The 21,590-nt window shown below is 48.7% G+C and overlaps 1 protein-coding gene across 1 annotated transcript in view; it reads left to right on the top strand.

The window, feature by feature from the left end:
* Positions 1–21,590, top strand: part of C6H1orf94 (chromosome 6 C1orf94 homolog) — a 42,716-nt gene that overhangs the window by 14,304 nt on the left and 6,822 nt on the right. The window contains exons 2-6 of the mRNA XM_021201297.2: positions 4,591–5,279; positions 9,288–9,548; positions 10,836–11,011; positions 15,949–16,026; positions 20,224–20,420. Coding sequence (XP_021056956.1) covers positions 4,591–5,279; positions 9,288–9,548; positions 10,836–11,011; positions 15,949–16,026; positions 20,224–20,420 — 1,401 coding nt within the window. The remainder of the gene's footprint in view (positions 1–4,590; positions 5,280–9,287; positions 9,549–10,835; positions 11,012–15,948; positions 16,027–20,223; positions 20,421–21,590) is intronic.

Below are 21,590 nucleotides of genomic sequence, written 5' to 3'. Positions count from 1 at the left end.
TGGTGTTTATGTTTAAGCTATGTGCTGGGCATTGGTTGTTCATGCCTTTCATCCCAGCACTTGGGAGGCAAAGGCAAGCAGATTTCTGAGTTCGAGACTAGCCTGGTTTGCAGAGTGAGTTCCAGGACAGCCAGGGCTACACAAAGAATCACTGTCTCAAAAAACAAAAAAAAAAAAAAAAAAAAAAAAAAAAAAAAAAAAAAGTATTGTATGAAACCCCAGGAGACTGTGGAGAGTCACTGTGAGCTCCCTGAGGGTCTGTACATCCCAGTGTGGTCGTCTGATGACAGGCTCCACCCATGTCTAGCAGGAAGTTCTTGGGATCAGATTAAGCAAGGGGTTTGAGGGGACGGGCTTTCTGATCAGGCTAAGGGGATGTCACACAGATCGCAAGGAGTCAAAGAAGCTGGTACAGGCTTTGGCCAGGAGAGGGGAAGAAAAGTGTACACCAAGGAGAGAGAGAGACAAGGAAGTTCCTCTAGTCCTTTAGCCAACAAATCCTTTCTGAGCTGGAGCTTTGTGACAGGTGCTGCTTTAGGCTCCAAGGCCTCTGTGACGGAGGAGATAGAGTCCCTGCCTCCCTGGAGCGCATATGCTAGGGAAGTGGCATCTTTTAAATAAAAACCCACTATGATAGAAGACATGGAGACCCCCATAGAGCGCGCCCAGCAGTCGAAGGAGGGAACAGTTCTTTAAAAATCAGGTAGGAAAGGCCACATGGGGACTATGGCGTCTGCATTGACACCTGAATGTTGCAGAGGAGCCAGGTAAGGGGCAATCCAGCAGGCACACAGAGCACTCATGAAATGCAATGGTCTTTGGTGACAGGGATGAGCTTGGCATTTCAAGTTATAGATAAAAGATCAACCCGGTGGAAGGAGCGGGAGATGGGCCAATTTGTGTAGTGTCCCGGGGATCATCAAGGAGTTTGGATTTTTATCCTATGAGTAATGAGAATCTACAAGATGGTTTTAAGCAAGGGGATAGCTTGATCTGAGTTCAGAGAATGTCCCTGCTCTGTGGCCATGTGGTTTTCTAAAACAAACAAGAACAAGCCAATCTTATTTTCCTGGGGCTAGAGGGGGCTGAGGAGGGAGGGAAGACATGGGATTAAGGGCTTCTGGGTATGTGACGAGTCTTGATCGCGGCTGGGTGTTTGACAAAGGTTCTCATGGAGGCATGGAGATGGGATGATTTTCCTTATGAACTGATACCGGGTTACCTTCAAGCTGCAAGTAGGGTCTTCCTCAGTGTCTGGACGGCCCTGCCCTGCCCTGGACTCTTCTCTAGTTTGACAGTTCCAACTGTAAACTGGTGGAAGACTCAGAGGGCAAGCTCACCAGACATGAGGCTGTCAGGGATAGCTGGTGCCCTGGATGACAGACTCAAGATCCGCCTTGATGACCCTCCGAGGGTTGGCGTTACAGGAGGAAAGTGATAACATCTCTGATTGCATTTAAATTGGGGAACAAAGCCCAGGCAGGAGCAGGGGCACTGTGATGAAAGAATGCCACAGAAAGGGGGCTGGCTGGCAGAGGCTGGCTGAGAACAGGAAGTGGATGAGCCTGCACCCTAGCATGGTGCCGAGGCCCTTGGTCTTTCATGGTTACTGTGAAGTGGGAATGATTCTGTCCGGTGTCTGGGGATGTGGAGGGGTATCAAGTGTGTGCACACATGTTGATCCCTTGCCTCCCTTTCTGACTTGTGGTAGATCCATTATAAATGAGGCCTCCTGTGGTCTTGGTGGGAGGTACCTGGAGAGCCCACACGCCAGGCTGTGCACCTCTATTTTAGACACAGCGCTTACCCCTGGCTTTCAAACAACCCCATGGACCTTGGCAGAGTATCTGGAGGGGAGTGAGCGGAATGAGTCAGGTATGATTTATTCCAGATGCCCATAGCAGTCTGGTGGTGATGACAGGCTCTGCAGAGGGACTGGGGCACCTTTTATGGACATAGCCATGAATAAGAACACTAGCTCTCTGGTTTGCTATACACCAGGAGTGTGCTAAATCTTTGCCTAACTTACCTACCTCACAGCATCTCCACAGTCTAACCGTGAGAAGAGCTTACTTACTTGCCAGATGGAGAAAACAAGGCATGGACAGGATCTGAGGGGGGCAGCCCAGGAATTCCCATCCAGCACCCACTGGTCCCTTTCTATTGCCTGGCTCCCAGGCTGTGAACGATGAGAGAGCCAAGTAGGGACCATGCCTGGGGTGTTTTGAAACAGGACCTCAAGGTCTTTTAAAAGGTGCCTTTTTTTTGTGGAGGGCTTAGCAGATGGCTCAGTCTTGCAAGACCAAGGACCTAAATTCAATTCCCAGAAACCACATAAATGTGGCAGATGTGGTGGTCTGTACTTACCATCCCTAGGGAGGTTGAGATGGGGATTCCAGAGGCTTACTGGTCAACCATTCTAAACTGATTTGGGAACTCCAGGCCAGTGAGAGACTCTGGGCAATGTTCCTGAGAAAAATACCTGAAGTTGACCTCTGGCTTCAACATGTACATAAGCACACACAAATCCCCACTCCAGGGACCCGTGCACACATACACACATGCACAAACACAAAGAGAGACACTGGGGAGAAAATAAGCTGCTTTCCTGCCACTTGGCACTTTTGAAGATTCCGTGGTGACTCTTGTGTGTGAATGTGTAACCCAGAAACCAAATATAGATAGACTGACTAACGTGATGGCCCCAGGTGTCTGCTTCCTGCTTTCCTCTTGATTGACAGTCTATGAAAGATCTTATCTGTGGCACCCTCTCCCTCCTTCAGCTGGATTAGTTTTAAAGGAAACCCCAGACATAATTGATCTATATATATTTAACATGTAGCTCTGAGAGATAAAGGCTGCTTTTGTTGCTTAAGTGTGACCACAATGCCTCGCTCACAACGTTATAAGCAGTCTTGGGTAAGGCTAATTCAGAAAAGCTGGTGGCATGCAGCTGACATTGCAAGTCCCTGGAGTGAGGGGTGTGTGTGTGTGGGGGGGGGGACTGGAGGTAGGGAAAAACAAAAAATGGGTCCTGCCAGTGACCTATTCCTAGGACTGGAGACTCACCTGATCCCTTGAAGGGAGGAGAAGGACCTGAAACTTAGGGCATCCGGCCTCCTTACTCTGATTGTTCCTGGGGGCACAGTGGGGAGATTAGGGCCTATTTATAGCCCTAAGTCTAGACATGGGAAGCAGGCAAAAGGAAGGGAATATTCAAGAGGGCCGGGGAGAGGGAAAGAGGAGTGTGAGGGAAAGAGAACTTGAGAGTGGGAGGCAGGCCTACCTCTGTGGACCATTAAGGGCAGCCTCTACTCCCCTCTGAGTGAGCTGTGCATCTGCTTATTTACGTGCAGATTTGTGTGCACCAAGAAATGTGCACGTATGCGTGCATGCGTGTGCGTGTGTGTCTTCAGAAGCAAACAGCACTATCAGGAAAGTAGGGGCACCCCATGTACACTGTTTGGGGTATTTCTTGTGCCTTCTTAGTGGCGGCTAGCAGATTGTCAAACAGACCATGTCTGGGTTTAGCTGCTGTGAAGCTGCAGCCTCCGAGTCCCATGTCATCCCTTTCATTTTATTTTCTTTCCTGTCTGCCTCTTAACCATCTTCCCTCTTTGTGTGCCCTGAGTGTCAGCTGAGTAGTTTTCCAGAATGTTCCAGGCACAGGCAAGTATATCCTCCCTTCCCTGGAGCCTTTTGAATATGCTGATGCTTCTAAGCTGGGGCATTGTGGCTCCCCTGGGAATGCAGTGGAGGGAGGGGGTCCCTCACCAGGGTTGCTGGGGGTGAGTAGTGGAGATGGCAGGCTCACCACCTTCTCCCTCACCAGAGATGAGGGACAGGGGCACAGGGAGAGCCTTGTGAACTGGTTCAGGGTCTGGGCAAGCGGGACTATCACCCACAACTAAAACAAAAGCAAGAGGCCATGCCGGCAAGGGTCTATACAGATATCCAGATGGTCGCACTGTGGAATCCATGATTCGGGGTCTGGTCAGACTGAGAGCCTGAGCCACACAGACACGTGAGTGGACAGGTATCTGACCCTTGTGGTGGAGTGTCTGCACTGTTCAAACTCCCCTTGGTGATATTCCTGGGCATCACACAAGGGTATCAGAGTAGAGGACCCGAGATGCTGAACAACTTGCTCAGGATCACAGGGATGAGAAGTGGTAGAGACAGATGGCGCCCTGGACACTTGGCCATCCTGCAATAGGGGGGCTGCGCTGTGTTCCCGGGGACTCCTTCAGGCTCCACATCTCATTCTGTGACATGCTTACTCACAGCCAGCCCCTTTCCTGCTGGGCAGATTTCCCCAGTGAGCTCCCTCTCTGTTGTTTGTTCCTGAGAAAGGACAGATATTCTCAGCACAATGGCCTCGTGGGTGATGCTGGGCCCTACTGGGGTTGGCTTTGTGACCTCCTGGCCCATTTTCCTTCTGGAGAAAGCAACAGGTTTTCTCATTGGAAACTTGTTTTCAACAGGTTGTGAATCCATCTTCTTTCCCTGAGCCCCACCCCACCCCCAGACCCCCACCCTGCTGCTGGCAGAGTCGTCCACTGGTGACCACTGTCTCTGATCCTTTTGCAGAGCTTTGGAACTGAGCGGTGGCAAGGATGAGATCTCCCTGCTGGTGGAGCAAGAGTTCTTAAGCCTCACTAAAGAACATCTCATCTTGGTCCAAGAGGGCTCTGGGGAGCTGGCGACACCTATTGTTACTCCCCAGGGGACACGAGAGCTGGCTCCCTGCTTTCTTGTGCCTCCTCTTGGGGCAGACAGCGATGAGTATGCAGGATCCTCCATAATGGCTGATGACAAGCTTTGGGAGCAGAAGCTGTCCATGCCCATCATTGAGAGCAGGCAGGACTCCGATTCTGCCATGTCTACAGTTACCGGCATCCTGCACGAGGCCAAGGTCAAGAGTGTCAAGGGGACAAAGGATGAAGGCCATAGCCTGGGTACCTCTAATTCAGAGATCAGCAAGCTCCTGGCCCAGTTCCCACTGAAGTCAACTGAAATGTCCAAGGCCCCAGACAACAAAATGGTGCTGGAAGAAACCAAGGTCATTAAGGACTTCCTGCAGAATAGCATGTTCAATGGCTCCGGACCCCAGGAGCCCATGGGGCTGGGCCCATTCCTGCTGCTGCCACCCCCACCTCCTCCTGCACGCCCTGACAAGCTCCCTGACTTCTCTCCTTCCAAGAGGCAGCTCCCGGTGTTTGCCAAGATCTGCTCCAAGACTGAGGCTGACCCCGCTCTTGAGGGCCACCACTGGATTGGTGAGTGGGGTTGAGAACAGGAAAGTGAGGGGGTTTTCAAGGAAGAGAGCCTTGATCAGGAAGCTGATCAAGGCCATGGTGCGTCTTTGTGCTAAGCAAAACAATGCAGGCTCTCTGGTTGTGCGTGTCTAAGTGGTATATGAATGTGTACATGTTCATGTGTGGATAGATGCACCCATGTATATGTCTAGAGGCCAGATGTAATGTCAGGTGACTTTCTTGTGGCTCTCCATCTTCTTCTTATGTACACACACACACACACACACACACACACACACACACACACACTACAGATGGTTGTGAGAGCTGCCATGTAGTTGCTGGGAATTGAACTCAGGATCTCTAAAAGAGCATCCAAGTGTTCTTAACAGCTGAGCCATTTCTTCAGCCCCGCCCCCACCCTATTTCTTGAGTCTTTTACTCACTGAACATGCAGTCCACCAATTCAGCCAGAGTGGCTGGCTCGTGAACTCCGGCGGTGCTGACCCTGCCTCCCCAGTACCAGGATCACACACACACATGTGCTACCACACCCAGCTTTGTATATAGGTGTGGGAAATTCAAACTCAGATCCTCAGGCTGGTGTGACAAGCATTTTGCTAAGTGAGCCATCTTTCCTGGCCCTGCAAGACACATCATTTCTGATTTTATTAGGTACCCAGAGCATACTGGAGGATTTATTTACCTTATCAGGAAAGATCACTGCCTTGAATCTGGGCTGGAAGAAAACAATTGATTGGCAGATAGGGGTCACTTATCTTTTTACGGAGGCACCCATCCTGGTCACCAGGACTAGTCTATACTCTGTAGGGCATAAGTTATCCAACTAGGCACAGATCAAACCGTTGGCCCGGGATTTGTCCTCTGGAACTCTAGAGGCTTAGATAAGTATATACTTCAGCACTTGACTAGGAACTCTGGTAATCCTAGGAAACTCATCTCCCTCCTGGTGCTCCCTGCCCATCTCTGGGACTCTGCATTGTTTGTGCCATTTGCCCACAGTTGCCAATCACTAGGAGAATGGATTATACTCACGCCAACCAAGGAAAGGTCACCCCCAGGCTGAAGTGTGATGCTTAACTGACAGTGCCTGTCTAGGGAGGGCTCACATCACTGAGAAACAAGAACAAGGTCACCTTTGCGAGCATTCTATATTCTGGAGCAGTGGAGGGACCTCAGGAAATCAGAACTGAGGTGACAAGCTGGACATAGTGCCCAGCAAACCTGGAGGAGTCACAAGGTGTTGGGACAATGGCAGTGGGTGGAAGAGGCTTGAGCCCTCCCCCAGAGGGAGGGAAACACTCAGCCTCTCCTTCTAGAGGGGAACCTTCATGTTCCTTGATGAAAGGGCTGCAGACCAGAGGTATCTTCTCCACTTCCCCTTCCCACAGTCAGAGAGTGCCTTTGTGGACAAGCCCATGGGCAAGGTATGCCAGGGGAATCTTGGTACAGGGTGAGCAGCCCACTCACTAGAGAAAGCACAGGGGTGCTGAGGGTGCCTGTGTGTGTGTGTATTGGTAAGTGTGTTTTTCATGAGTGTGTCTGTATAGTTATGAGGCAGAGGAAAGGGAGAGAGAGAGAGACAGAGAGACAGACAGAGAGAGAGAGAGAGAGACAGAGACAGAGACAGAGACAGAGACAGAGAGACAGACAGAAAGACAGACAGAAAGACAGACAGGAGAAGGGAAGGGATAGAGAGTTCCCAGATGCCATAGGGGTCTTGCAGATGTTGAAGAGACTGACTGTAGTTATGTGAGTGGCTGCAGATATGCTGGTCTCTGGGGAAAATGACTATTATTAGTGGGTATATTATTTCAGCAGTCTAGCTGGGGGCTAAACTCAGCAACCAGAGGAACTGCTGGAAGAGACTCTGGGGACATGTTCTGCTAAAAATGTCATAGTCTCCTAAATTGGCCCTGGCTGGAACAGTGTGCTTCCCTTTTCTGGGATGGTAGGGTCCAGGCCCATGCAGAGACCCTGGGGGCTGCTGGGCTGGGTTATAGAGGGATTCATGATGTGGTGGGATCACACCCACTACTGTCTGTAACAATGAAGCACAGGTCCTTGGATCCGGCTGTTACCAGAGTTTCCCAGGTGTCTTCGGTGTGTCCAGAGCAGCTCATCGCCATCCACCCACCTGCAGGTGGTCTTCTCAGTCAAGCTTTGTCGAGGTGTTCAGAGACAGCCAGTCTGCGGAAGGAATGAGGGGCAGAGGCCAAAGTCCACTTTCTGCCTCTAACAGATAAATGCCTTAATAGCAATTATGTAATACTTGTGAGTATATATATATATATATATATATATATATATATATATATGCACACATTTATAAAGCTGTCTCTATTTCTTACTACCCATCCCAAAGATGCTCAAAGCCTTATACATAGTAGCACACAAACTACTCCCTCCCTCCTACACACTGTAAATAATCTATAGATTACTGCTGGTGCCTAATCCAATGTAAATAGTGGTTACACGGTATTGGTTAGGGAATAATGACATGAAATTCTGTATGCATTCAGCGAGGATACAATTCTCTCTTGAATGTCTTGCATCCACTGTTCCACACACATGCAGATGCTCCATTTTTTGAAGAAAGTGTTACAACACTGAAGGGAAATGTGGGCGAGATCTCTGCTGGCATGTCAGGTGTCAGAGTGTCCTTCTGTGAGGGATGAATGCTCAGTGTATTCAAAATAAGACCTGAGTCTGGCAGCCATTGAGTCCTTCCCTTGAGTGACTCCAGTCACTCAGGATGAATCACCTCGTCCCTTTGATGCTTCCTGTCATTTGTTTGCAGTTGCCTAGGCCAGTGACATTTCTTCGCAGCCCCCAATGAGAGTCTTGCTAAACCTTCCTTCCTTCTGGGCTGAAGGACCCTCTCAGACAGCCGAGATCCCAGCCAGTATCTTCTTCCATTTTGTCTCTTTGTCACCTCACAGTGACCATCTGCCTTGTCCTGGAGCTATTTCTAGGCACACCTTTCTCTTCCTTGTGTGAGCTCCTGCAGGGCAGTCTGGCTCTGACTCATGGCTGTGTCTCCAGTGCTCAGGGCAAAGCCTGGCACTGGTGAGAGAGCTGAATGGCCTGTGAGAGTCACAGCGGAGGTGACGTTTCTGATGAGGGACTCAACTCAGCAGCATGGCTCAGATGATATGTTCTGTAAGGATGTGTGTCTCCTTAGCTAAGCCATGTGCAACCTCATCCAAGGTACCCTCATATCCTTAGCTAGGGCACTATGGAAGGAAGGAAGGAAGGAAGGAAGGAAGGAAGGAAGGAAGGAAGGAAGGAAGGAAGGAAGGGAGAGAGAGGGGAGGGAGGGAGAGAGAGGCAGTGGAAGGAGGAAGAAAAGAAAGGAGGGGGAAGGGAAGAATGAAAAAGGAATGGCCAGGCATGGTGGTGCACACCTTTGATCTCACCTCTCAGGAGGCAGAGACAAGCAGACCTCTGTGATCTTGAGGTCAGCCTGGCCTACACAATTGAGTTTGAGGCCAACCAGGGATACACTGTGAGGCCCTATCTAAGAAAAAAAAGACAAAGATAAAGATATGGGTGGATGGGTAGATGTATGGATAGTAGATGGATAATTAAATGGATAAATGATGAATGGATGGATGGATTGATAGACAAATATATAGGTAGATGAATAGATAGATGAATAAATAGATAAGTGGCTGCCTGGATAAATCACTGAACAGATGGATGAACAGATGAGTGACTGGTAAGATGGGTGGATAAGGATGAATGGATGGGTGGATAGGAGGGTGAGTTGGTCAGTGGATGGATAGATGAGTAGACAGGTGGATGGAGAGATAGATGTATAACACAGGAATATCATAATGGGCAGCAATCAGAGCAGACTTCAGCACAAACCTGGGGAGGTACCTTACTGAGATATGGTCCCTAGTGTGGCCTGGACCTCGGTGTGAGCTATGGGCTCCAAGAAAGAAAATGTACAAGAAGTTCTTGCTTCCCAGATGCAATGACTCAGTTTCTCTCCTTCTGCAGAACGGAGCCCTGGCACAAAAGAGCTGACCAAAAGTCGAGAGAGCCTCTTTCTCAACCAGTGGCCCCAGAACCGGAAGGACACCTGTGGTGAGGAGGGTCACAGTGACTCAGTGGGCACCATCTCCATGACTCTGCCAACCAAGAAGCCTGTGTGGCCAGGAGAGAAGAACCTGCTCTATGAGATCTTTGGGGCCACCAAGAACCCCAGTGGGCAGCTGAGGCTTCGAACCAAAGTGGATATGGACGGGCTAGATCTGAAATGTAAGTGAACTTTACCTGGAAACCCTGGTAGGTCCAGGTAGGGGTATCTCATCCTGTCCATAGGTAAGCTACTGCTTTTCCCTTGGGTGTCAGGAGTTTTAACTCCATAAAATGGAGGAAATTATTTTCTCCCAGCATCCCCTAAGGGAATCCAACTGCTAGAGGAATGTAATTGGTTTTCAGAGATCCCACAGGCACAAACAACTGAGGTGGTATATGACTCCAACCGGGGCTGTATTACACAGCATCTCAGTTCGCCCAGGCCACAAAGAAACCCATGCTTTGTATTATCTCCACACTGAGATCATTCATGACCTGACCTGGCTTCCTCTCCTATGCCTTCCCACAACTAGATCAGGCATAAAGTCAAAAACCCATTTCCAAACACAAATTAACAGAAAGGGATGCTGTGGAGGGCGGACGGTATTTCGGATTCCATAGCTCATGAGCTCATGGATGTCTCTGTACAGGAGAAGAATCCAGTGTTCGTGAACAATAACAATTCAGCTTAATCTCATGTTGTTAAATTCAGTCTTAAGTAAGCCCACACTGAACTATTTCATGTTTTTAAATACTCAGCTTTAAGAGCTAAAGAGATGGCTCAATGGTGTTTATGTACTTCCTGAAGATTGGAGATTGGTCCCTAGAACCCACGTTGTGTGACTCAGAAGCACCCGTAACTCCAGTTCCAAGAGTCGGAAAACTACCCCCTTTACACGCGCGCACACACATACACATACACACACACATGCACACATACACACACACATATGCATGCACATCACACACATGCACGCACATGCACATACATATACACATAAAGAAAAATAACATTAATCTTTGAAATATTTAGAAAACCATTTCCATATAGCGACAACGGCCTGCACGAAGTTTCTACTGTTGCTGAATATCCATCCCTGGTCAGGTGGATTTAATCATTAGAGGGAGACCCTTTGCAACAGCTTTGTCCCTGTTTGTATAAAGCTGGAATTCCATTTTGCAAGTAGGTAAAATATAGCCTTAGCAATGTGGCTTACTGCATACCTTGCTCGCCAGTCTCATTTACCAGCTAGTGATGGACAAAGAAGCCACTTCTTCCAAATGAGCAGGCGCTGCACTAATGATGTTTTTACAGACCTAGAAATCTCCCTGATTTGAAAGGACCCCTCTTGGAGCTTAAAGGACCTGACCCCCGAGAATCTGTATTCCCTGGTCGTTATAGTAAGGAAGGTGCAGCCTCTCCCTGCCGCAGGCACTGACATGCTCTTCCTCTGCTGTGATTTACAGTTAACTCCCCTACAATGGTGCCTGAAAAGAACAACATTAAGTACGCTGGCAATGTCTTTGCCCCACGCTTCACCACAGCCTTGACCTCGACCACCCTGAACCAGCCTCTCTGGCTCAACCTGAACTGTCCACCTCCACCGGTGTTTTCTAGCCACTCTACCTTCCCACAGTACCAGGTAAGTAAGTGGCTCTGGCTCCTCCTGGGAGCCTGCTGCCCTGAGAACCTTGGGACGCCTCTTGAACACCATCCCTAACCATAGGTCATATGAGGATGAGAGTAGACACTGTCAACCTGTGGGTCTCTGCCACTATTTTCACTGTGATCACATGGACTCACCACAAGGTACACACACACACACACACACACACACACACGCACACACACACACACACACACACGTGCATGTACATGCAGGCACACCCGTGTGCTTATGTACTCACACACATGCATACCATGCATGCACATAGGGATCTTGGGAGCCTAGCTGAAATGGAATTAGAAGTTCCACACAAAGAGATAGTGAAGACTCTGTAGCAGGGTTTGAATTTTTACTCACGGAGCTTATTTATGCAGGGAAAATGTAGTTTCTTCATTTTGTCCATTTAACTTAATATCCCTTAAGAGCCATGGCCCACTTGGTAGAAGGAAGAAAGAATCAAATAAATGTCCATTCTAGTTTAAACCTTTGTCCGAGCCAATAACTTAACAGTCTCCTTAGGTAATACTCTGTCTTCAGGAGAGGTGCTCAACATCAGAGATTTCCCCATCTTCTGTTCCTACTGCTGTCTCTTCTCCATCAATGTCACGTAGTTCCTCCAGGAAGTACAGGGTCTCAGACCTGTGCATTGGCCATTTGCTGGTCTGGCCCAGCTTAGCCAGGTCTGGAAAGGGGGAAAGTGGAGAAGAAATTAGTGTCACATTCAAAGGACCCAACTCTGTTGTGTTTTCAACTTTTTCAGAAAGAATGAGCCCCTGCTTCCCCACTCTCCACAGATACAAAATGCCTTGCGATTCACAATGAGGTGGAGATGGTCCAGGGCGAATCACAAGGCATCATCCTCACATTAGTAATAGCATTTTCACACAGTCTGGAGAGGGGCATCCCGGTCATTCATCCACGGCTTCCTTCCCCGGTGTTCTCAGACCCTTGCAATGTGGGGTTTCTCTAATCCCCATTCATTTATCCACCTCCTCATTGGCTGACTCATTTTTATTTATTTGTTCACTTTCTTAAGTAATTTTAAAGACCTCTGCTCTGTGCTGACTATAGCCTGTGTACTGTGCTGGGGGGGGAGGGGCACTCAGAAGTGAGGAAGACGCTTGGGGTTCAATGTAAGTTCAGGAGTAAGATCAATGGAATACACTAAGACCCCAGGCCCGGAAACGACCACGTGCTTTTCCATGGTTAGATGTCACTGCCATGCTTTGCTGACTTGGCTTTTTTTTTTTTTTTTTGGTGAGTAAGGTTTGGATGTGTTTTCTGAGTATAGACTATCCTATGTCTTCAGAGGCACTGGCGTTCAAATCGTAGGTCTGACTACAGAAGGAGGGAAACTGAGTCAGCACCTCTGGATGGCAAATTTCTAGAAGTAGAGGATAATTTCTTTTTTCTGTAACTCGCACTGGACATTCAGCTCAGCCTGTTGTCTCAGACAGGTTAGACCCACAGGCTTATTGTGAAACATTCTCTGACTATTGCTCATCCTGACCTTTGTGCTGCATGTATCTATCTCTCCATCCACTTGACTGATGGCTCATCCATATCATCTACTTATTTATCCTTATCCATCCATTTATCATCCATCTATCCATCCATCCATCCATCCATCCATCCATCCATCCATCCATCCATCCATGTATCTTTACATCCATGCACCCATGCATCCATTCATCCATCTATCCACTTACCTACCCATTCACTTACCCACCCATCCATCTATCTATCCATCCATGTATCCATGCATCCATTCATCTATATATCCATCCACCTACCCACCCATCTACCTACCCACCCATCCATCATCTATCCATCTATCCACCTATCATCCATTTATCCATCCATCCACTCATCCATTTATCTATCTATCTATCTATCTATCTATCTATCTATCTATCTAGCTAGCTAGCTACCTATCCATCCATCCACCCATCCATCCATCCACTCATCCATCCATCTAGCCATCTATCCACCTATCCATCTATCCACCTATCCATCCATCTATCCACCTACTCATCCATCCATCCATCTGTATATCCATCCATCTATCCATCCATCCACCTACCCACCCATCTACCTACCATCTATCTATCTATCCACCTATCATTCATCTACCCATGCATGCACACATGCATTCATTCATCCATTCATACATCCATCCATATATCCATCCATCCATCCATCCATCCATCCATCCATCCATCCATCCACTTCTGCAAAGAAGTGGTATCCTGGTCCACCTGGGAGGACCTACCTGTGAATTCAGTCAATGAATGGCTTAGTTGAAGTTGACCATGAAGGAGCTGACCCTCCCAGGTGATGACTAAAGACAGAGTTTCCATCTTCTCATGGCATCTCAGAATCTCTCAGTGCTCACTATGAGACAACTGACCAGGAGGTCTGATACAGTAGAAAGAAATCAGATCTGGAAACCTGAAGATTGGTGAAAAAGCTCTGCAGCATCTGCCCTGCGTGGCCTTGGGCAAGTTCCTTAACTGTCCCAGTTTGTCTGTAGAAGAGCTGGGCTTATCATAATTACAGCAGCAGCAGAAACTGATTGTGTTGTAAGGATTAATTGAGCCTACATACGGGGAAGGACTCTTAAAATCCCCAGTGTGACACAGATGTTCATTTCATTAATATTCAGTTATAGCCCTCCAAGAAAAGGGGGTCAGGGAGTTCAGTAGACCTTGAGGGGGCAAAGAGAACTGGGGACTAGTCTTTCATGGTCTCTTCCACACACGACCTAAGGAATAATGATGAGGCCCCAAATCTAATTTACTCAGAGCTCCGTGGTGGAGAGACTCAGAGATGGGAAGAGAAGATTCTCCACACAGAATATGAGCATCTCCAGATGAAAAAGGGGAAGCTGTGTGGGGAAAGGCCACAGCCTCAAGCGAAGAGGAGTGACTGCTTATTCGTCCTCTTCACTCATGATTTTACAAAGCTGCAATTCTAACTACCAAAAACATCCCTAAACCCAGGCTGTCTTTCTCATACTAATGAATGCAGCAACATCTCTTATGAGGAGGAGGCAGGGCTGGCCAGCTGTATGCCCTCCATTGTCCCCAGCGTGGCCCACAGAGTAGGTGGTGTTAGTGGAGGGCTGCCTAATGTTTGTAGCCCAGAAAGGGTTGGCAGCTAGGCAAGTTAATGGAGTTGAAAGAAAGTATCAGTAGACAGGGGGGGGGGGGACATGGGAGGTGGGGGGGGTAGGGGGATGGATGGGAGGTGGGGTTGGCAACCTACCTAGAAGCCTTGAAGCTCAATGAGGGCCTGGAATGAGCAAAGTCATCCCTTTGGAAGGTTCACTCCACGGTGGAGTGGGAGGGACCTGGCTGGATCATGGTGGTGAGTGAGGCTGCCCTGGTTGCTGAACTTTAAGCCATAGGGCATAAGGGGTGTTGAGGAACTGGTGAAGAAAGTGCAAGGGGTCAAGACAGGAAGGTATCAAATGTCACTGCTTAGTAACAGTGGGCAGGCAGGGCTCTCTGATAAGATGTGAGATTCTCAGAGAGCTGGAAGTCGGAACAGGAAGGGAAGCTGGGAGGCTTCTCAGGTGACTCCACATCAGAGACCCTGGAGCCCTTCATGAGAAGCTAGAGACATCGTCAAGAGCGTAGTGTTCACCATTACCTTTTTGGTGATGGACACAAACCACGCCAGAACAGAGGCAGCACTTTGGGATGAAGAATGTTCTTGAAAGATGTCCTGGACTGAGAGGTGCTTCAGGCTCTGGGCATCATCCTAGGTGTAGTATCCAGCTTCTTGGCTCTTCTGGGTCACAGTGGATGAAGAAGAAATGCCTAGAGCCACATATAAAATCTAGGGGTGTATAACACATGACTCATGGATTTCAAGAGAACACTTGTTTATTTTACATGACACTGTGACAAGATGTTGTCATCTATGATGTCTGTGCCCTAGAATCATGCTACCAGGTGACCAGATAGTTGTAAAATAATCTAGCAATAGTGTTTTAAGTAAGCTTACAATTTTGTTAGGTTGCAATTCATAGCTAGCCTGGCCTGGTCCCTATGTGGTCTGCAGTGCTAGAGCTGGGTACCCTTATGATGTATAGGTAATGACTGGGTGGTCATTGGGAGGGGTCCTGAGTTGGCCCACTCTTTGTAACATTACTGCTAGGTGTGTGTGTCTTCTGTCTGTATGGACATAAGGATATATCCCCAGGCCCCACCCTTAATCATAGCTGTGAATACAATGCCCATTCCCTCGGGCTAAGCTGCTGGAGATTCTGGAGGGAGGGGCTGGTGGGGGATGACGGACAGATCTAACATTTACAGAGTTTGCACTCTGTGTCCAGGTGTGTTCTCAGCTCTTTCCTCGCATTTCTTTATTTATCCCCCTGCTCATCTTCACCATGAGCTACAGATACACACGAACCCCTAGCAGCAGAAACCCAAATGAGTACATACAGGGACACGGTTGCACATCTGTCCACAGAATCCCAGCAGCTGGCTAGACCCAGGTCCCTACACATGCAGGCATACTTGAACACAGACTTATCAACATGGTGCACAAATGTGTAGGACACCTCACATGTTAGCCAAGAACAGGCTTAGGCAAAGGTGGAAAAGGCCTGATTGTGGAGGAGACAGCTTGGTCCATAAAGGGCACTCAGAAAGGGGGTCAGTCCCTGACTCTCCTTTCTAAACACTCTTGAAAGAAGCTTTGGAGTCTGTTAAAAGGGGGCTTCCCATGTGACCTGAGCTGAGTTGGCCCCGGCATGATGCAGTCAGCTCTAGGCAACTTCATGGAGTGGGTCAACTGGGGGATGGAAGGTCAGCCTGGGATGTAGCTCTAGGCCTATGAGTGGGGTGCTGAGGTATACAGCTTCCGTGCTCGGCATCAGGAACTGCTCTCTTTCTTTTTAGGGCCTGTACCCACAGCGGTCAACAAGGATGCCCTACCAGCAGCCCGTTCACCCTCCACTGGGGTGCTACTCTCGACAGGTGAGTGGGTGGCTTCCCCTCCTATGACCTGCTCCATCCAAGTCTTTAGCTCAGAAAGCTTTCTGCTCCTTCATCCTTGCCCAGCCGTCACCATCATTGCTTCCTGGTCCATCATTGGCTTAAGGGGACAAACACAGCTGTTGAGGACAGCATCAGAGACTAATGTCACCACATGATGATACCTGATGTCACTTAAAAGAGTCCATAATGCATGATAATACCAGGCCTTTCCCAAAGACTTCTATACTAATTTAGCCTTCTTAACTACCTTATGCACGTTATTAATGGAGAAACTGAGGCATAAAGAAATTAGACCATAACATTAACTTGTAAGTTTGTGTCTGCTGTGACAAGTAGCTTCCATGACTAGGGACTTTCAGGGAGTCTGTAGTTCTTGCTTATGAGTCTCGGGGTTGCCTGAGCTGGGATGTGGATCAGGGTCAGGTCTGTTCTCCTTGCTCTTTTAAGGTCTGATCAGGAGCCACAGGAGCTACTGCTCCTCTCTCACTGGGTGTCAGAAGCACATAAAGATAAGAGGAAACACATGACACTTCCAGAGGCCTCAGCTCAGCCCACGAGGAGGGCCACACACTTTCGGGCGGCCAAAACCAACCCCGCAGCTCTGCCCAGCATGTGTGGGCCAAAGAATCATCTTTATGTTATGTGGGCTGACTAGATTCTATAAAAGACACTCAGTTTGATTTGAATTTCAAATGTAAATATTGCACAAGAAATATTTATGTTAAACATAGACTCACTGGTTATTTCCAGTTTGGATTAAATGGTGTCCTGTAGTTTTTATCTGCCAAATGTGGCAGTATGAATTACAGCAGTACTTCAGGTACAAATGCCCCTTAGATGTTAACTCGGAAGCAAATGAAGGCCTGGCCATGGCAGACTGGTGCTCTTGGCCACTGTGATGGACACCTCTCTTAGATAAATACACACACGTACTGTATCAGAGTAACGCAGCAGAGATAGTAACAGACATCCATAGAGAGAAGCAGAGAGAAACGGAGCGCTGGGGAGATGTCTCACTGGATAAAGTGCTTGCTTCTAAAGAATGAGCAATGGAGTTTGGACTTCTAGAACCCATGTAAAGCTAGATGCTATAGCACACATCTGTAACCCCAGGGTGCTTATAACAAGATGGGAGATGGAGACAAGCTCACGGGCCAGCTAGTCTGGCATACATAGCAGTGAACAGCAAGAGGCACTCCTCAAGAACAAGGTGAAAGGGGAGGACTGACACCCAAGGCCTCCATATGTACACTGTGGTGCAAGTACACACACATGCACACGGACATGCATGTGCAACACACGTGAAACACGCACATGAGAAATACATATAGTTACATGCTTCCAAGCTGCTTGAGCTGGCCCGCATGCTCACACATACTCATTGACAGATAAGGAAGCAAGCTTAGAGGTCCTGATTCTTGGGGCACAAATGGGGTGAGAAAAAGTCATTTAAGACTGGGGCCGGGCCGAGCGTGGTGGCGCACACCTTTAATCCCAGCACTCAGGAGGCAGAGGCAGGTGGATTTCTGAGTTCCAGGACAGCCAGGGCTATACAGAGAAACCCTGTCTAAAAAAAAAAAAAAAAAAAAAAAAAAAAAAAAAAGACTGGGGGACATCATAAAGGGGGCTAAAGGCAAGCGTTCCACATCCACAGATGGACTTGCATCTCACACACAGGTCCACGGACAGTCCACACCTTCAATTCCAGTTTCTTCTACCTCCATCCTTCCCAGAGAGTCCCACCCTTTCTCTGAAAACCTCACCTCTGAGCTGGCACATGCTAGTATGTTCCAGAGGTTAGCGATGGTCCCATAGGTGAAAACTACCATGGTCAGGGCTGCTTCATCAGGATTAAGAGCCTCCCTCATCCTATCTGTTCTGAGAGAGTCTGTCTCGGGAATCCCAGTCAGATTATCTCCACCTACAAACACTAACAGCTCCTCCTGGCTCAGAGAGTCTTTTTAGGCAATCATGAGTGTGTATATATTTGAATAATGTAGTATAAAACATGGTAAGAATTTTAAAGACCGAGGCCACCACTGTTTATTGGTTTCTTTCACATCCTTCTAGAGACACCTCTTTATATAAGATTTCCTGAACAAGGCCATCGTTCTCGGCACACTGTTCTATGCTTTTGTAAAAGATGAATGTATTTGGAGGTGGTTTCCATAGCAGCATACAGTGCTGCATGTGATGGCTTTGATTAGCCCCATGGAACCTTGGGAATATCCCTGGATCAGGCTGGTGTGAGTTCTGGGACTCATCCCTTAATAGTCCCTGCCAGGGCCAAATAATTCCCATCGTGGAAACTAGAGATATTGCCCCGTTATGGCCGCCACAGAGTCTGTCCTGAGTGGTGTTTTCAGTACTCACATCTGGTGTCACAGGGCCCTGCAGCCACTCTTTGAGCAGCATGCCAACAATTCGGGGATGGGCTCTGCTTTCAGAGAGTGCACAGCAGAGGAAGGCTGGAGCAGAACCCAGACTCTGGGCTCTCCCTGGGGTTCTGGCTGCAGTTCAGGACTGGAGATGCTTACTAGGTTGAGCCTCAGTTCCGTTGTCTCCCAAATGGGAGTAACACGGGCCAGCATCAGTTATTTTTCTCACCATGATGATAAAAGAACCGATAACGGCAACTTGAAGTTGTAGTTTCATCATTGTTTGGTTTGATTTCTGTTTCTCTTGACCAGTTTGAGAGTATAGCCCATCATAGAGAATGAGGCCACTGGTCACATTGCACCCACATTTAGGAAGCAAGGAGAGATGAAGGCTGGTTGGCGTTCATGTGGTTTCTCTTGTTTCCTTTTTATGCAGACTAAAACCCCAAGCCCTGGGAATGAAGCTGCCCACTTTTAGGGTGGGTCTTCCATCCTCGGTTTCAATTCTCTGAAAACACCCTCACAGCACACCCTGCGTGATTCTAAACCCCATGAACCTGCCGGTCAGAACAAGGTCATATGATCTTGTCTCCTGGGGTTTGTAGGTGTAGTGGCGAGGCCAGGTGAAGGGTCTCCCACAGCCTGAGGGTTCCGTCCGCACAGCCCAAGTGGGTTTGTATTAGACAAGGACATGGGGGGAGTGAGGGGGCTCTGGAGCACTGTAGGCTTCCTTGGTTTGAGTGGAAATCCAGAAGCCTTGCTGGTTTTGAGAGAAGCTTACCTCAGCACGCAGGAAAACCCACGAGATGAAAGGTCTTCTGGCGGTGGAGCTGTCAGTAGTGGGACCTGAGGCTCCAGATGTGCTGCTTGCTCTCCACCACCTGAGCAGATGCTTAGGGGTCTTCCTATCCCCTCCCTGGCCCCTCGGACTGTAGTCACGCCACTGTCTGGAGCTGGGACAGTAGCAGTGAACAAGATGGACAGTACCCTTGCTTGTTGGGGTCAAGAAAGTACGAGACACCGTTCCCAGTGGGTATTTGCCCAGGTCTTGGCAGCAACCCCATTGAATTGCCATCTTCCAGGCAGGTTTGAGATATAATCACAGGCCTGCCTCCCGTTTATAGTTTCTCCCATTACCTAGTGCTGTGGCTATTAGCCATGTGTGGCTGTTTCCAGGAATTCCAGTGCAGTAACATCCAGACTTTAGCTCCTCATTCATTCTGGCTCTGTGGGTCACGATCCCTTTAGGGTGTGTGTGTGGGTGAGGGGCAGGGAGTTTCAAAGATCCTTTCACAGGGGTCGCTTAAGAAGACCAGATAACACAGATGTTTACATTTCTATTTGTAATAGTAGCAAAATTACAGTTATAAAGTAGCAATGAAAATAATTGCATGGTTGGGGGTCACCACAATATGAGGGACTGTATTAAAGGGCTGCAGCATTAGGAAGGTTGGGACCGCTGCTCTAGCTGGATTTTCAAGCGCTGGATAATTACAGCTGGTGGTTATGCAGTGATCCTCCCAGCACAGACCTGTTCTTCCCTGGGGGGCATTTCCACTGGGTGGCGTTGTCTGGTGCTCACAGGCTGTTGAGGTCCTATTGTCGAAGCCAGTGGTGCGAATCTCAGCAGTTATACCCTCCCCACACAGAGTAGGTAGCGCTTCTCCATTTTACAGATTAGGAGTTTGAGGCTCAGATACATATGGCAGGTAAAGGCTATGCGATAAAGTAGCAGCTGGAGTTGGGGTCAGGGCTGGGGGAATGTTGAGCTCGTCCCTTTCTTCTCTCTGCCCTGCAGGTGACACCGTACAACCCACAGCAGATGGGACAGCAAATTTTCCGCTCTTCCTACACCCCACTGATGAGCTACATCCCCTTCGTCCAGACCAACTATCCATATCCTCAGAGGACCCCCCAGAAGCTGCCTGCCAATCCCAGAGACCCTCCCCCGATGGCAGGAGATGGGCCTCCGTACCTCTTCCCCCAGGGATACGGGTGAGTTCTCAGCCATGGTGGAGGTGGGGATCTGACCTGCATCTAGACGGCTGTCAGGGAGGGCAGGTGAGTGGGACGGGCTTCACAGATGAGCTTTTTTGGTATATGTGCCCGTGGCTCTGGTGATAGTGGACACACCTTTGTACTGTGTCTCTGAGGACTTGGAGGGAACAGATGTGGAGGTGACCCTGGGCCGGGGTCTAGGGCGAGCCATTTGAAGGTCCTATGCAGGCTGCCACCTACAGGCTGGTTGTAGAACTGCAGCTGCCCACTCAAGCAAGTGGCCACTCTACACACTTCGTGGGTGGTGCAAGTGACTCATGGTGCCTTGCTATCATTTGATGATTTGCAAAGAACATGACTAACTAATCCATCTTCTTCCTGCATGCATCTGGAGTCCTTGCCAGGCTCATCTTTCAAGCATCCCTGGGACTTCCTGACAGGCCCTGGTGAAGGGTCCTCTACACCAAAGAGCGTCCCGAACCCGACACAGTAGAAAAGTCTGGAGTTTCCCGGGGCTTGTGTGAAAGGCTCGGCAACAGACCACTAACATAAACTGGGCAGTTAAATGAAGATTCCTCTTGGGTTGTGCATGCTGTGTTTGTTTAATGTAATTAACAAGTAGCCACTCAACTCCAGTAAGCCAAATCCTCAGGGAATACTGGTAATGAAAGTCAGGAGGCATTGTGCTACTCCTGGGGACCTCAGAATCCTAGGCAGGTCATGGGGACTGTGTGCCTCACTTGGAGAAGCTCAGGTTCTAGGTTAGGATCAACCGCTCAAGGTTGATATAGACTCCTGCCTCCCCTCCCACATACACACTGTGCCCAGCAGACAGCCTTTTTTGCACCTGACCCCACTGCATGACCCCAGACTTTGAATCTTCCATCTCCCCTAATATCTAGTGAGAAGAGATCAATGTTTCAAAGAGGGTTTGATAGTCAGATCTGTTTGGCGGAAACGGCGAGAAACAAAGACAGGCAGATTTCTTAACTGTTGGAACTCTCAGATCATTTAATTGCCTGGGGTGCTCGGAGAATATGTAAGGAAGTGGTCGATGGTGGTATTTGAATATGATGCCCACGGCTTCTTTTTTTATGTCTTTCCTTTTTCCTCGGCTCCCTCCTCGTTTCTCTTCCCTCTTTCCCCTCCTCCTCCCCTCCCTTTCAC

The sequence above is a fragment of the Mus pahari genome, chromosome 6 (genome assembly GCF_900095145.1).
Source record: "Mus pahari chromosome 6, PAHARI_EIJ_v1.1, whole genome shotgun sequence".
Taxonomy (NCBI): Eukaryota; Metazoa; Chordata; class Mammalia; order Rodentia; family Muridae; genus Mus; species Mus pahari.
This window is presented reverse-complemented; position numbering and strand designations above follow the sequence as displayed.